The sequence below is a fragment of the Myotis brandtii genome, unplaced genomic scaffold (assembly GCF_000412655.1).
Source record: "Myotis brandtii unplaced genomic scaffold, ASM41265v1 scaffold112, whole genome shotgun sequence".
Lineage (NCBI taxonomy): Eukaryota > Metazoa > Chordata > Mammalia > Chiroptera > Vespertilionidae > Myotis > Myotis brandtii.
In genome coordinates, this window is record NW_005353838.1 from 3,229,328 (window position 1) to 3,245,954 (window position 16,627).

Below are 16,627 nucleotides of genomic sequence, written 5' to 3' on the forward strand. Positions count from 1 at the left end.
AGAGGGACATCTGTAATAATCTCAACAATAAAAATTAAAAAATAAAATAATAAATTTAAAATAAATTTAAAAATCATTTAAAACAGCAAACCAAAGCAAATCTTCTAAAAGCTCAGCTGAAGTAACTGTAACTGGTTTCATAATGTCATATGTTGAAACTAATGAGTTCTCTTTACAAAAAGAGCAACATATAATCTTCTTTGATATAAATGTTAACTCAGCTTCAAAACTCAAGGGCAACAGATACATTCTGGAAGGACAGGGAAGGTCACAGAAAAGGTCTCTGCAGGTGGCAGGGACTCACATTTACAAAGGCCCTCAAATGTAGACTTCTGAGCTGATCACCAAATGAGGTTATCTGTGCTAAAGTCCCAGGCACATACTGAAGGAAATGAAAGATGTTCATCATGGAACTTAAAACCACACTGCTTCCAGTGTGCTATGAACTGAAGGCTTCCTATAAATTCTGAAATTATCTTGTGTATCATATTGCAATTTTCTGTATTACATTCACTAATAGGTTCAATAGAAAAACCATGCTCTGATGGTTTTTCATTTCTTAATGGCTGCAAAAAAAAAAAAAATTGAAGTGGCCTAGATTTCTGGCATATAAGAAGCCCTAGACACTTGGAAATATAACCCAAAGCTTATCACGGACTTAGATCTTGGGGAAAGATGTTAGAAATTGTGCTATCTGGACTCCAGCATGAGAAGAAAAAAAGAAGCCTGAGAACAGGTTGTGGGGATCATAAGACTGAACTATGGATTCTGAAAGAGTAAGTCATTTTTACTGAAAAGATATAAGGCCTATCAAGTTCCAACTGCAAGGCAATCTAGCCCCAACTCCTCTCTGGGGACTGAGAAAGGAAAAACAGAGAAAAGCTGATGTAATACTGAGAATGTGGCTTCTGGTATTTCTATCGGAATTCCTTTTCTACTAAGAGAAAGAGGCAATGCCTGGACAACTGAAAGACTGGAAATCAAATTGGCAGCTGGGTGGCAGTCAAGGGGGGTGGAGAAGCTGACATTTGCCAAAGACAAAGGAGCAGCCTACACTTACAGATGAGCTGCCTCACAGCAATGCCAGCGAGCACAGGCAGGGGTTCCAAAGTCAGTTAGCCACCCAACAAAGGAGGACATTCGTGTCAAAAATATTTTTAAATTTCTTAAGTGCATCCCCAGTGTAATGATAATGATAAAACACAAAAAGGGTTCTGCAATCTCATTTAATGCCAGCTGAAGGTCATAATGGTTTATTTATAGAGTGTTTTGAAATTATTAGAAATTTTGGGGTTTCTTAAATAATTCTGAGTAATCTCTAAGTCTTCAGGATCTCTCGCACTGACCTATATAAAGCACTTGATCTTAAGATGTCTTGTTGAATATAGTTAAGAGGAGCAATCAGATCATGGGCAAACTTTGGGATATGGTCCATGATATTAGACACCTAATATTCCCCACTTTGAACACCACATGGACAACGTCAATTGGATTGCTTTACCAGACCAAAAAAAAGTCCCGTGTTTTTTGGCATAACAGGTAAATCAGCCCCATTAATACCGTTCTCAATAACACTGAGGAATAGTTCCAAGTTTAACTTGTTAAACCAGAGTTTATTTCTGATTTTAAAAGTTTTTCTGGCTATGAGTAGTTATTAAGATTAACCATAATTATGAAAGAACAATTAAGTTGGATACCATGAGCTTAGACTAAAGACTGAATAACTTCATTGGGTTTATCCAACTTCAGTCTTTTGGACCAAATTATATGAATACTTTAGAAATTACTTCAGAAGAGACACTTTTATAAAAGTATTTCTTATGTATGCCATGGTTGCTTTTTTTCCAGAAAGCCTTGAAGAATCTCAAATTTCTAAGGAATACCAAATGAACACAAATATCCTGGGAAAACTAATTTTAATGAATCATTTCAGTTGCCTTCCAGATGCCTTTTCCCAACACCAGCAAAAACAAAGTTTTTTCATTAAACCTCTATGGTCACTTTCTGCTACTACATTTATTCACATATCAAAAATTAGAAAGAAGGAAAAGAAATCAGAGCATTAAAAAGTCATGTTTAAATCTTAAAAACCTGAAAATCAATGGCTTGGCCATGTCTACTTTTCCCTTCATAAGAGCCCATCTTAATCACTGGTGCCTAGTTCAATACGAGTCATCAGCTGGAAGCAACATGATAGACTTTGTTCTTTCTTTTTTAAAAAATATATTTTTGTTTATTTCAGAGAGGAAAGGAGAAGGAGAGAGAGATAGAAACATCAATGATGAGAGAGAATCATTGATTGGCCGCCTCCTGTGCGCACACACACACACACACACACACACACACACACACACACACACACCACTGGGGATAGAGCTGCAATGTGGGCATATGTCCTGTCTGGAATTGAACTGTAACCTCCTGGTTCATAGATCAATGCTCAACCACTGAGCAACACCGGCCAGGCGAGTTTGTTCTTCTTGAATGTTAGCTTCAAGTAGAGGTAAAAATCAATGGGATTAACAACCAGCAGAGCATGGGCCAGTGTGGTCAGTGCAGCAGTGACCTCTTGATCTTCTGCTGTGTACCACTCTTTAGTTGCTGGACCTGGGAGAGGTTTGAGCATACTAGAGAAGAAGCCAGGGGAGCAGGCTAGGGCACTTCATGGAGTTGAAGGGAACAGCTATATACCAACCGCAAGGAAGTATTCCAGTATTTAATAACCAATATGACCATACCAACCCTACGTCCAAATTTTTAAAAAGAAATACAAAAGACTATTTCCATCATCAGGTAGTAGACAGCTATCCATGTGGCCAGTCAACTCACTCACCACAGAACCACTGTTTTGCCTTGTGCACCTCACAAAAACTCAGAATTAAATAAAACTCCATATTGTTCAGGTGTTCTGCGAGGACTGTTGCTCTTTGTTATACAGACCATACTCCTATCCACAAGCACAAACTCTTTTTTGTCAAAGATCATAGACTTCATCAGTGTGGCAAGCACTGTGATTAAAGACCACGTGTTCCCACCTGTCACTTACCGACACATTTCCGGGTGTTATTTTGGTCCACGACATAACCTGGAGGACAATAACACGCCCCTCCAAATGGTGCCATGTGGCATTGATACTCACAGCTCAAGAAAGGACACAAACTCACATCTAAACAGAGAAAAACACTTTGTTAACTGAATGGTCACCTCATGGTGATGGAAAAAATTATATTAAATTAAATTTAAAGAAAAAATAAATGAATGGTCATTTCTGAACAAGACTCATTTACCTATGAAGTAAGTACTGCTTCTTTCAAACATAAAAGCTAAATAACCATGTAGTCAAAGCAAAGAAAACCTGTCACCATTCAAGCCTAACTGCAATTTGTGGTACGGAAGTTCAATTCATCTTTTTTTAAGAAGTTATTTTTAAAGTTATAACTATTTATAGGTCATGATAAAAGCTATTTATGGAAAAATCAGGTCGCCGAACCGGTTTGGCTCAGTGGATGGAGCGTCAGCCTGCGGACTCAAGGGTCCCAGGTTCGATTCCGGTCAGGGGCATGTACCTTGGTTGCGGGCACATCCCCAGTGGGGGGCGTGCAGGAGGCAGCTGATCGATGTTTCTCTCTCATCGATGTTTCTAACTCTCTATCCCTCTCCCTTCTTCTCTGTGAAAAATCAATAAAATATATTAAAAAAAAAAAATTTAAAAAAAAAAAAAAGAAAAATCAGGTCATAAGTCTATCTTTGTCTATATAATACAAAGGGTCAAGAATTCCCAAGTGACAGAATTGAAAATAACACCAAAAACATTAACTGTGGCTAGCTAGCTTCAAGTAGTAGGATTTCAGGTGACTATTTTCTTTCTGTCAAATTTTATATTTCCTATTTTATTTTGTACTATTTATTTTTGTTTCACACTATGACTATATATCCCTTATTAAGATTTTCAAAAAGGGCCTCTAAATGAAATGGAGTGACGGGGGAGAAGAATGCCATGTAAGTTTCTGTATATTTAAACATTACATGTTTTTTCCAAGGAGGGAAAAAAAAAAAGAGGCCTTAGGGTTACAGGTACATAGTTGCTTCTAGGCAAGTACTGAATACTTTAGAATGAACCATTGATGAAATCAAAGTCATAAATTGTTATTCTCTTACAGGAGAGTCAGCTGTCCAGAGTTCACAGGTTGATGGTGGGGTGAATATTCTACAGCAGTGGTTCTCAACCTTCTGGCCCTTTAAATACAGTTTCTCATGTTGTGACCCAACCATAAAATTATTTTTGTTGCTACTTCATGACTAATGTTGCTACTGTTATGAATCGTAATGTACATATCTGATATGCAGGATGGTCTTAGGCGACCCCTGTGAAAGGGTCGTTGGACCGCCAAAGGGATCGCGACCCACAGGCTGAGAACCACTGTTCTTCAGCAACAGAAAAAGAAGAAAAATAACTCAAGTATATAACCCAGGAACCAGAAACTTCTTTTTTGAAAATAATCAGACAAGACTTTTTCATAATTATAAGCGAGGGAATAAAATCTTCTTTAGAGTCATTAAAATTGGCATTAAAATAATTGTGCCTGGATAGAAGAAGAAAAAAAAGCTACAGATATTTGAAGCACTTCCTATCAAGAGGTGGAGCCTATCTCTTCAAACCATTGACACTGTACTTGGCCAAGTGACTCGCTTTGGCCAGTAAGACATGACATACGCAGAGGCTTGAAAAGAGCTTGTGCACTAGGGTTTGCCCTTTCTACCACCACGTAAACAAGCCTGGACTAGCCAGAGCTTTCATCGCAACATCCTGACAAGGGAGTGAGCTGGTCTAGGTCAGAACTCCCCAGGCAACCCACAGAACTGTGAGAAATAATAAATGCTTGTGGGTTTAAGCCGGTAAGTCTTGGGACAGCTTGTTATGCAAACACCAACTGATATTCTCTATATTTGGGGTTCTGTCATTAAACAGAAGCATATTTATCTGAAAGATCCCAGATAAATTTCCATACTCACCACAAGGTCGTAGCGCTGTGGCATTGCCTTCATCTTCCCCTGATGGACAATCTAAAATTCCATCACAGACTTTTGTAATTGGGATGCATTTTCCAGACTTTGGACAAGCCCATTCACCTGGGTAACATTTATGAAAATGATGAGGACTGCTTTCTGTGGAGAGGGAAAAAAGAAAGAAAGTTACAACCACATGAGAAATGAAGCCGGTTATTTTTATTTTAATCCATGGTTAAGCGAGGATATAGATCAGGTAGAAGTCTCAAATGGCCTATATAGTTTCTAATTCTACTGGTGAACTTTTTTTGAGCTTCTAAAGAGTGGCAAAATGGAATTATTTAAGTTTCACTCTTTCTGGGGGAGGCAGCCCCCAGCCAGGTTATAAAAGTAAATTGCAAGTATTGATCTGGATTATCAACAAACTAGATGAATAACCCCTAAAGGAAGATTCAGTTACTTAAACCACAAATTACAGAAGAGAGGCTATTAAGGTAACACCAGGATTTCTGAGTTTTTATTTTGTTATTTTGGTTATTTCCTGAGTGAAACGTCAACAGTGTAAGAAAAACTATAACTCAAATGTAGGAAGACTACTCGTTGGGACACCGAAATGTGAAATCACTGCTGCTATATCTGGGGCTGGCACACTATAAGTAACTTGCTTTATGGTGTGGGTGTTAGTAACTTCTGAGCTATTAGAGGTATTGCAGAGTGAAGAGAGTGACTATTATTGACAATATCCTTCTCATAGAATCTTGGAACGCTTCCCTGGAGAGCAGCCCCTCCTGCAAATACCAACCCCTGGCTCCATCTCTCATGGTGCCTCTGTGGCCTCTCTTCCACCACTGCATGTCACTCACTCTGATTGGAAATCAGAATTTAAAAACAAAACAAAACGGAACTGAACTTTTACCAAGATTCAAAGTCATTTTTAAAGGTTAGGTCAAAGGCAACTCACATTTCCCCCAGTTTTCCCTTCTTCTCCATCCTACTTCTTTGCCATATAAATCTAGTTAAAATAAGCAGTCTTATAGGGAAAGAGTAAGCTATTGAAGGGGGAGAGGTTACCCTACTATATTGCCTTAATAGTAGAAGGGAGGAAATTATAATATATGCTATATCTGAGTTCTGGGCCTTTTTAGTGGAGTCTCTTGCTTACCCACCCTATTAAGTCCCTTAAATCCCAGACAATTCTGAGACGTGCTTGACACACAGATAACTTTCAACAAGGAAAATCGGAAAAACAAGTTCTGGAAACACTTTAAGAAAACACTTTTCAATCAGAATCTCTTACCACATCCATCTTCATCTCCATTATCTGCGCAGTCGTCGTCTCCATCACAAACCCAGTCTTGATTAATGCAGTGGCCATTGGGGCACGTGAACTGATTGCCTCTGCAGGTCCCGTAGTCTGGAAACAAACCACAGCTGTACTCCAAAGACCCGAAGCACTCGGAAAGACTCACAGTGCTCACCCCACTGCCTAAACGGAGCTCCTAGAAACTGAAATGTCTTTATCAATTTAACTAAGTATCTTGACAAAAATGAAGAAAAGAAGGAAGAGAAGGGGGAAAATAAGGAAAAGGAGCAAAGAGCAGCTCTGGATCCGGGAGGTGAGCTCAAGTGCTGGTCTATGTTTCTCAAGATTAAAAATAAGACAGTACTAGTAGCTGTAGGTTAACACAGAACAGAGAATGCAAACTAATAAAGATGCCATAGACATGCCAACATCTAACATTCTCCTACTTTACCACAAGCACTGGAATTGCTATTTAGGACCAAATGATTCTTAGTCACCTACTCCATGATGTCGCGTTCTTCTTTAATAAGGTCTCTAAAATAAGCCAAGGCACCAGAAAGGAAATCAGGCATGGCTCATAGAAAATTAGGGTGATATTGAAAATACTGGATTACCCCTACGGCATGGGTGCCAATTCGTCAAAATGGGTGTGGAGAAAAATCATAGATTTTAGTAAGTAAATGACCACAAAAAGCTGGCTATTTATTGGAATTAGTAAAACACTCTCAGAGACTTCAAGCTATATATTCCAATAAAATGAGTCCATAGGTGGCAACAATAAGAGAGAGATGGCTTGCATTGCAAGCAATAGCATGGAAGGAAAAGTAGGATCAGAGTGGGAAAGTGGAAACAATGAAAGCCCCCTGCATCACAATAAAACTCTTCCGACCCTCCAATTTCAGTGGGGTAAGAACTTCAAAGTAAAGAGGAAAGTGAGGACCGTTGCTGTTAGGGACCTTCTCCTTTCTCTCACTGGACTATCCCCGCTATCAGACCCATTCCTGAGGTCTGGGTAACCTGAGAGTCCAGTGATACAGTACACCCTGTACCCTTGTAGCCTAAGGAAAGAATGCAAACTGTCCATCAGCAACCCTTCAACTCTACACAGATCCTTGGGAGATAAAGGAGCCCAGGTCCAGTAACACTGCTGAGGCTCATGCCATGGGCCCTAAATGAACTTCTGGCTCCATCTGCCATCAGACATAGTGACCTTTTTGTTTGAAAAGAGTGATACATTGATAGGATGTTGGAGAGAACCACTCCTAACACCAGGACCAGCTTAAGGAAATCACCGTACTGCAAGAATGTTCATCGCTGCCGTCTTTACAATCTGGGATGTGGTCACAGACGTAGTCATGAGAGAGGCACTCCCCACTGCCACACTGAAACTGGTTGTGGGAACATCCTTCAGCTGGGACACAAGGTTAAGAAGGGAAAGAAAAGAGAGAATTTCAATTCCATTGTAGTCATTTAATCTCATAGGAAGATTCTGACTCATGTTTAAAAAGAAATTCTTATTATTCAGTAGTATGCTCGTAAATGTCTAAAAACTGCCCTAACTGGTTTGGCTCAGTGGATAGAGCATCGGCCTGCGGACTTAAGGGTCCCAGGTTCGATTCTGGTCAAGCGCATGTACCTTGGTTGCGGGCACATCCCCAGTAGGGAGTGTGCAGGAGGCAGCTGAATTGATGTTTCTCTCTCATCAATGTTTATGGCTCTCTATCCCTCTCCCTTCCTTTCTGTAAAAAATCAATAAAATATATATATTTTTAAAAATGTCTAAAAACTAGCTCTCCAGGGACAAAAAGACCCTGAATTATATTGTTTGCTAGTTTCCATGATGTAAATACTCCCACCCATGGCTGACTTCAAGCTTCCAATATGAATTCATTGAACACGAACTTGAGAAGAGATATCCATAATTTGCCAATAGAAACCAACTTCAGAACATCTTGTGTACATTACTTACTGCAGTTGTTTTCATCAGAGAAGTCTCTGCAGTCAACTTTCTTATCACATCTCTGACTAGTGTTATAGCAGGCTCCATTGGCACAAGTAAGCTGCTCACATGTTGGGTATCCTAAAGGAATGGAAATAGTTCAAAAACCTTAAATTAAGACATTCCTATAACAAACACTGCTTGAGTGACTACTATATGCTAACATTAAATGCTGAGCATATATTGGTAAATAAGAGACATGGAGATTACAGTTGGCCTCATGGAGATTGTAGTTGGATAGGAGAAAGAGACATTGATCAAATAATGACACAAATAGCAAATTACAAACTGGGTTATATGCTAATGTAGGAAGTAGAGAGCGCTGTGAGGGTGCATAGTAGGGGGTCTGGGAGCCCAGGGAAGTCTCCCCTGAAGAACTGAACTGCTTGTGATCTCAGAGATGAAGAATGAGAACGAATCTTACTTATTTCAAAATGGAACCTTCTTTTATGTAATACAAATAGCATCTCAGGAAACTTATGTGTCTCCTCACATGCTTTGGGAAGTGAAGGGCTGTTTCTTTCACTGGAGGGTCGTAGAAAGAAAAAAAGCCTAGAAGTCAGGAGACCTGGGGCCTGGAGTATCACCCAGTAGCTATTTACTCTTACTCAAAGCTGCCTATCCTCTCTGCGTCACCACTTCCTTATCCATGCATTTGGATAATTTATTTCTCATGATAAAGAGCCTCAAAAGACAATGTCTAGTAAAGTACTTTAAAAAGAGTAATGTGCTCTACAACCATGAAAAATCATTACCACGTTATGAACATGTGGTCACCTCATTGCTATTAACCAGATGCTTAACCCTGGTTTTCTAGCGTGCAGTGGAATAATCAGGATGTCCCTTGCAGGAATAACATGCTGTCATCCCCAAACTTGGAACATGTATTTTTTTTTTTTATGATCTCTGGCTCCATGCTGTCAGCTGTTTATCTGTTTCCCCAACAACATAAGAAAACCCTTTGAGAACAAGAATCCTGTCTTACTCACTTTAGAATCCCCAACACAGAGATTGGGTCCTTAATATGCTCAAGAAATGCTCGCTATTGCTATAGAGTTATCACAGTGAACTTTTTAGTTAAAAATCTATTTAAAATATTTGGAAATTCTGCCTTTTATGACTTTTTATAACCTCCTTCTCACAAATATACCTTTCTTGGTTTGACTTTTTTTTTTCATTGGTTTGACTTTTTTTCCCATTAAAGGTTGTTTAGGGGCAGCTTCATCCATCCTTTCTGAAAACCCTTTACAACTCCCCAAGGGTGCTGATTTAAGTTTAAATACCTGTAAAAGGACTATGATGATTAATTGTAGCTCTCCCCCTGCCCACTGCCTGCTCTAGGGACTCCCATCTGTTCTGCCCCAGAAAGAAAGGGATAGCTTAGTTGCCTCAAGAAGGGGCTGATATCAAGAAGATGATACTTTGGAGGGAGTGGGGAGCAACTGGCAGGTATAGTGGGGTTGCATATGTAATAAAGTACAAGCTGTTACAAAACCTGGAATAAAAAAAAAGATTGTTTTCATAATGATTTTGGTTGTCTTCAAGATTCTTTTTAACTAAGGAAAAGGTGTGTCTTAATTAGGATCTCAAAGAACAGAGCACAGTCCCACTTTGAGGCTCAATTTTGCATTAAGAAGCCTATTTGGGGTTTCATAGACAGATTCTTCAGATAATTCTTTGGATAGTCCCAAAGTCTCCTTCAAGCAGGGGCAGTGCACAAAATTCTCTGCTGAAACTATATTAAACTTGTCTAGTGTTAACAAGTCATACTTTTAAAAAGGATAAAGTCTGAAGTAATATTTTTCCATTTTGTGTACAGTGAAGGAATAAGCCCAAATATTCTCATCTCCAGAAGTTCAAAAACTAGTCTATTAAGTGTCTTTAAATATCTAAATTGCCAAAGTTACATGTAGTCAACCATGTATTAAAGTGGAAGGTATTTTAAAATAACTGATTAACATTTTAAATTTTTCTGAATTATATTTCTTAATAGTCCAAGAATCAGCTAGTGCTTTGGGTTATTGCTGTCTTTTTATCATTGCCATGGTATGCACTGCAAGTGTGCCTTCAAAGGGTCACCCAACTTTGTTTATTAATTCTCCCTTCAAGAGATGCAAGAGGCCAGTTGAGTCAGGCAAGCAATTCCCTTCCTCCTATGTGCTGGATAGCTTGTAGAGTTAGTATGTTATCTACCCTTTTAAGGGCAGCAGCAAGCAGGAGAGGAATCTCAGAAAATTCAGCTCTTTGCAATAGATAAGATATCTGTCAGGAGGGAAATTTATTTGGGCTTGGATTGTAACTAGCTCTTAAAGCGATTATTGTAGATATGAAGGATCTGGGATAAATATGCTAGGCAGATCTCTTGTTCTCCTCATCCTGCTTTTCAGGAATCACTGCCATAAAACTGAAAAGGGAAGAACTAAAACAGTATCCACTGACATGACTAAAAGTTTGCTGACATGGCTCATCCTCCCCCCAACAAACAACAGGCCAGCTTGATGTCATCAGGGAGAGAATGGTGATGGTCAGAGGTCAGTAGTTTGACACTCGGAATGAGGAACAAACAGCTTTCTTGTCTCCATCCTTGCTGATAACGAATCTCCCTCAGTCAGCTTAGGACCTGCCTCAACCCCTGCCCACCGTCTGGTCTCTTCTGTGCATAGTTAACAGAAGGCATATAGGAAAGACTGCACAGAGCTACCTGACTCCATTCAACACTGAAAATATTTAGAAATCTCTTTTCCAAGGTACTTCCCCTTTGGAGACCCGCACAGAGGGAACAAGTCCAAATTGTTCAAACTGAGCAAAGTAAGAAATGAACTGATTCTTCCTTAAAGATTTTTATTGCTAAAGATGTTAATGAGTTTCAATCTACCCCAGGAAACAACAAGTCACATAACTTTGGGATTGGGGGATATCTAAAATCTTATTTTTTGGTTTATTTGCTTGTCTGAGTCTAGCCTTATAAAGTTTCTTCTAGGGAGCAAAGCCATCATGTAGCTTAAATGTCCTGCAGGATTTTAAGGACAAGTACAATAAGAGAGGAGTTGATATACAAGAACACCAGGGAATTTCATCATATGTTTTGTCTTAATGGAAAAATTGACAAGTAAGTATTAACTAAGCCCCAGACCTCTTAAGTTTACCTGACACAAAAATGCGAGGACACCCTGGCACACCCTGGCTCACACCACCCTTGCTCACACCACCTTTGCCCTCTCCCTTCCTTACTCCCTCCAAATTCAAAATGACACATGTACAGGTATGTTCCCCCCAAATTGGAAGTTGCTCCTAAATATACAAAGGACATCTGCACTTTAAGATTTTTAAATTTTTTCTCTGCTAAGGATTTGGTTTGAAGCAAGAAAGTTCCATGCTATATAGTTCTGTTTATACAATCAAGGAGGAAGATGTGGTTTGAGGACCTCCCAGAACTCCCAGAATGGAAATCATTCACAGCAAAGTAAGATGCAAATATTAGGCACTACTCTTTATTATCTTGACAGGAAGGCTGTAAATACATTCTATTTTCAGAACTTGACAAAATGGCCAAAAAGAACATAGAAAAGAAGATAAACCGATTATAAAGAAAGAGAAGGCACCTTAAAGGTAGATTATGAAACTTACTCCAAGATTTAAAGGAAAACAAGAAGTTACTGATACAACCTCTGCCCAGACACCTAGGACTTTTCAAGGTTCTCGAATCATCATTTGTAAGTTACTAGGCAGGCTAATCTAAAGTAATGATTTGCCAGAAAAAGTTTACTAGTTTGGCCACCAGAACTTAGTTGCAAGTACTACCCACAGTTAAATAAGCACTAACAATAATAATAATCAATAGCATATACTGAACATTATGTGCCATAGAACTAATCAATATGTATGAACTCATCTCAGTCCATAACAACCCTATGAGGTTGATATTATTATTACTCCCGTTTTATAGATTTATATTTCATAGATTTCATATATGTGCCTCTCTGAGGCACAGAGAGGTTATGTAATTTGGAAAAGGTCATACAAGTGGTAACTTGGAGAACCAGAACTCAGTCTGGAGGCAATCTGGCTCCACAATGCATGTTCCTACAATAGATAGAACTACTGCTAATAAGCTTCAAAGTAATAGAAAGAAGCAAAAAAATTACAGAAGAATGAAATTGAATGAAAGTAAATAGAGAATCTTCAAAAAATAATATGAAAAGAAAGAGAAGTAACCCAAGGGGGAAAGTTTTTCTTTCTTCCATTCAGTTTCCCATTCCACCTTGGGAAGTCTGGAGAAGTGAGGCCAATTCTAGATTTCAACAAGTTATGGCATATTCTAACGACTTCAATCGGGTATAATTTAGGAATTCCAGGAAACCCTGGGCTAGGAAGTAACAGGACAAAAAAGAAAGTCAATTTAAAAAAAAAACAAAACAGACCACAAAACCTCAGGAGACTCACCCTCCTCTCCTATCCGCCCACCTCCATCCCAGCCCCAATTTCAAGCCCCTGATGTGACTACCATCACAGACTGGTACCTATGGAATGCAGCAATATATAAGAGAACAACAGAGAGGCATTCCTGCTTCTTCCTCACAATAGTTTGAAGTTGTTTTCAATAAAAAGCATATCCATAATAAGATTTATAAAAAGGAAACAGCCATTCAATGTCTTGGAAAAAGAAAGCAAATATACTCATCCGGAGGGATAGCAGATTGGACTGACATCAAGTTTAGTCTGAGCAGCTTTCAGGAAACTGAAGCCAAAAATGGAAACATTAGGTTATCTAGTTTTCCTTGCTCTGCTCTCCTTGAACTACTGGGTGTTAAGTCCCAAATCTCATTCTGGTCTCTATCCACACTGACCTGATCTTAGACCTAAACTAGAAATGTGCCTGACAGGTGAAGTAGAAAGTCCCACAGCTTTTTTAAAAAATATATTTCATTCAATGAATAACTATTGCATACCTATAGGAATACTAGGTGCTAGAGATAAAAGGATGAATAAAGTCCCTACTCTCAGAACTTATATTTTACTTGGAACTTACATTTATGGAAAGATAGCAGGGTAGAATGATAAAGAGTGACAGTGAGGAGTAGCTCTCTGATAAGGTGATATTTGAACAAGAACCATAAGATTTAGCAAAATGAAGGTCAATGGTGGCATTGACGAGAATGTTTTCAGGAGACCAGTGGAGATGAAGGACTGTTTTCAGTGAATTCAAGAAGGAAATGAGGAGAGGAAATGGAGACTGATTAAAGACAACCCTATGTAACCTTGTTGGAGAAGGGAGCGGAGAAATTGGGCAATAGCTGAGAGAGATCTTAGGTGGGAGATATTTATAATGTGCTTGAATGATGGAGACTGTCGAACTTCTTCTCTTTCTTCAAGGTGTCTGGGCTCTGAATCCTATCTCAACTGTAAGAATGTTAAAAAGGTACATCTGTGATGTGATATGTAAGATGGGGTCAGTCTCTGCTTCTGCTTTCTCACCTCGGGTAGAGAGAGGATAGTTAAGAGCAGGACTCGCTAGGCAGCTTGCTTACATGTGGAACTGAGTTTTTCACGAGCCGTCACAGTCCACAGAGTGACTTTAACCATCCTCTCTATTCCCCTCCCAACTGTTCCCCTGGGTAGAGTTTCAGCAGTTAGATATATAAAGGAAAATGTTTAAATTCTAAAGAACAGAAAGTCAATAGAAATACAACTTCAGGGACAAAGCAGCCCCAGTTGCAGGCAGACCAAATACTGCTGATTAGCAGCAAGAAAGCCTTCATTGTAGCAGGGATTTTACCCTTTCTCTGGCATTCCTAAGTAACAAAAGAGAAGTGCTACAAACCAATGATAATTAGCAATAGTTTTACACCAAAATCATTCTAATACGGTACTTGATAAAAGCAAAATAATCTATTTACTTAAAAGGGGGAAACTGTACTATTTTTGAGCAACCTTAAGTCACTGAAATATATTAATTGAATGACCCATAATTGCTGCATTGTTCTGATGTTTATCTTAGACTCTGCTTGAATGGTTTTCCTTGACGCTAATCCCATTAGAAGTAAATGGACTGCAGTTTGAATCTCTCTGTACCTTAAAAAAGATTTTTTTTAATTGAGAATTTGTTTAATAGCAGGTACCATTTTACAGATGGCCAGACGGAAGAGTAAAATAACTTAGGGGAAAATGAGCTTTAGCCTGTTTCACAGATTATATATATTCAGAAATAGTTCTCAAACAAATAACCAAGAATATAGCAGACAAAAAGACCAAACACAACAAGAAACATTTATACTACAACCAAATTTATTTCAAGGATAATCTTTTTATTGGGAGCTTAATACCCTCGCCTTCCTCACCATCTCACCCATTCTCTTAACCTCCCCTCTCCCTGCCTTCCCGGGAGGACTCTTACACACCATTCTTTGTTCTGTAAAAGGAATGCCTGGAATGGACACAAGGTGCTCTGTCTTGGAACTCTATGATTTGATCTTATAAGCTTGAAAGGGTGGGGACTATAACCTAGGGGTTTGACCTGACAGGCATGACTATCAACTACAGAAGCAAGCTTCCTGATCCTTTCAAATAATTGGGGTAAAGAATTAGTCCTTCTTTGGAGCTTTTCTAATATCCATTACTATATTTAAGTGGTTTCTAGGTGCTTACTAATAATATATTAAGACCCATTCCTATAGAAAACCTATTTCTGAGAAATAGAAAAATATAAATTATATTCATAAGCCGATTCTAATTTTGTCCTCAAGTATTGATTCCTATACATTATGACTGCAGAAACAACAGAAAAAAGTGTTATATCTCACAAAATGATTTCTAGCCAAGCCTCATTTAATCCTTGACCATGTAGGAACATTCTAATTTCAAACTACTAATAAATAGCTGCTATATAATTGAAGTGGCACCTAAAATAGTTAAATAGGCCCTGGCCAGGTAGTTCAGTTGGTTAGAGCATCGTCCCGATATATCAAGGATGCAGGTTCAATCCCTGATCAGAGCACATACAATAAATAACAATGAATGCATAAATAAGTAGAGCAACAAATTGATGTTTCTCTCTCTCTCTCTCTCTCTCTCTCTCCTCTTTCTTTCTTTCCCTTTCTCCTTCTCCTTTTCTCTCTCTCTCTCTCTCTCTCTCTCAAAATCAATCAATAGCCCTAACTGGTTTGGCTCACTGGATAGAGCATTGGCTTGCAAACTGAAGGGTCCCGGGTTTGATTTCAGTCAAGGGCACATGCCAGGGGTGTGGGCTCAATCCCCAGTAGGGGCCGTGCAGGAGGCAGCCGATCAACAATCATCATTAATTCTATCTCTCTCTCCCTCTCCCTTCCTCTCTGAAATCAGTAAAAATATATTTTTGAAAATCAATCAATAAATTAAAAATAACAAGTACCTCCATGCGTAATGGATCTCAACGAAGATCAGCAATGGCTGCTAACGTCACTACTATTGGAAATGTATGCCTTATATACAAAGTATGTTGCACACACACACATGAAAAGAAATCCTTGCTCATCTGTGCAAGCCTCTACACTAGCGCTGTTCTGACCTAGAGCAAGGAAAGGGAGGACATTTTGCGTTAGAGAATATTTGGCATTGTCTGGAGACATTTTGGTTTGGGGGTTAATGCTGGCTTCTAGTGTAGAAGCCAGAGATACTGTTAGACTTTCAATAATGCACTAGACAGCTCCCCACAATAAAGAATTATCTGGCCCCACATGTCATTAGTGCCAAGGTCAAGAACCCTTGCTCCAGATCTAGCTACCCACTTCCAAAAAATATAGAGGACAGAAGAGCATGTTAAATGATATCAAGGGATACAATGAACAAAACCCAGACTGTGGGAAACTCCAGGACAACTGACTTGGTTTCATTAACAAATAAATTGCAAGGAGTAAAAAACAAAAATGGGAGGGAAACTTACAAATTTTAAGACAGCAACTAACTCTAACAGATAGATTTTATTTGGATTCGGATTTAAACAATTGCACTATAATAACAAAATCATTGAGAAATTTAAAGCATTAACTGGTTATCTGATTATTTTAAGGAACAGCTGTTAACTTTTAGATGAGATCGTGATATTGTGGCTGTGTTTTACTCCTTTTATTTTGGAGATAAATACTGCTTCAAAATAAAGGGGAAAATTGCCCTAGCTGGTTTGGCTCAGTGGATAGAGCATCGGCCTGCAAACTGAAGGGTCCCGGGTTCGATTCCGGTCAAGGGCATGTACCTCGGTTGCAGGCTCGATCCCCAGTAGGGGGCATGCAGGAGGCAGCCAATCAATGGTTCTCTATCATCATTGATGTTTCTCTCTCTCTCTC

The 16,627-nt window shown here is 38.9% G+C and overlaps 1 protein-coding gene across 1 annotated transcript in view; it reads right to left on the minus strand.

The window, feature by feature from the left end:
- The window catches only part of LRP2 (low density lipoprotein receptor-related protein 2), a 177,863-nt gene that overhangs the window by 132,646 nt on the left and 28,590 nt on the right, over positions 1 to 16,627 (minus strand). The window contains exons 7-11 of the mRNA XM_005857721.2: positions 8,280 to 8,390; positions 7,608 to 7,721; positions 6,305 to 6,421; positions 5,014 to 5,166; positions 3,047 to 3,166 (exon numbers count right to left, since the gene is read on the minus strand). Coding sequence (XP_005857783.1) covers positions 3,047 to 3,166; positions 5,014 to 5,166; positions 6,305 to 6,421; positions 7,608 to 7,721; positions 8,280 to 8,390 — 615 coding nt within the window. The remainder of the gene's footprint in view (positions 1 to 3,046; positions 3,167 to 5,013; positions 5,167 to 6,304; positions 6,422 to 7,607; positions 7,722 to 8,279; positions 8,391 to 16,627) is intronic.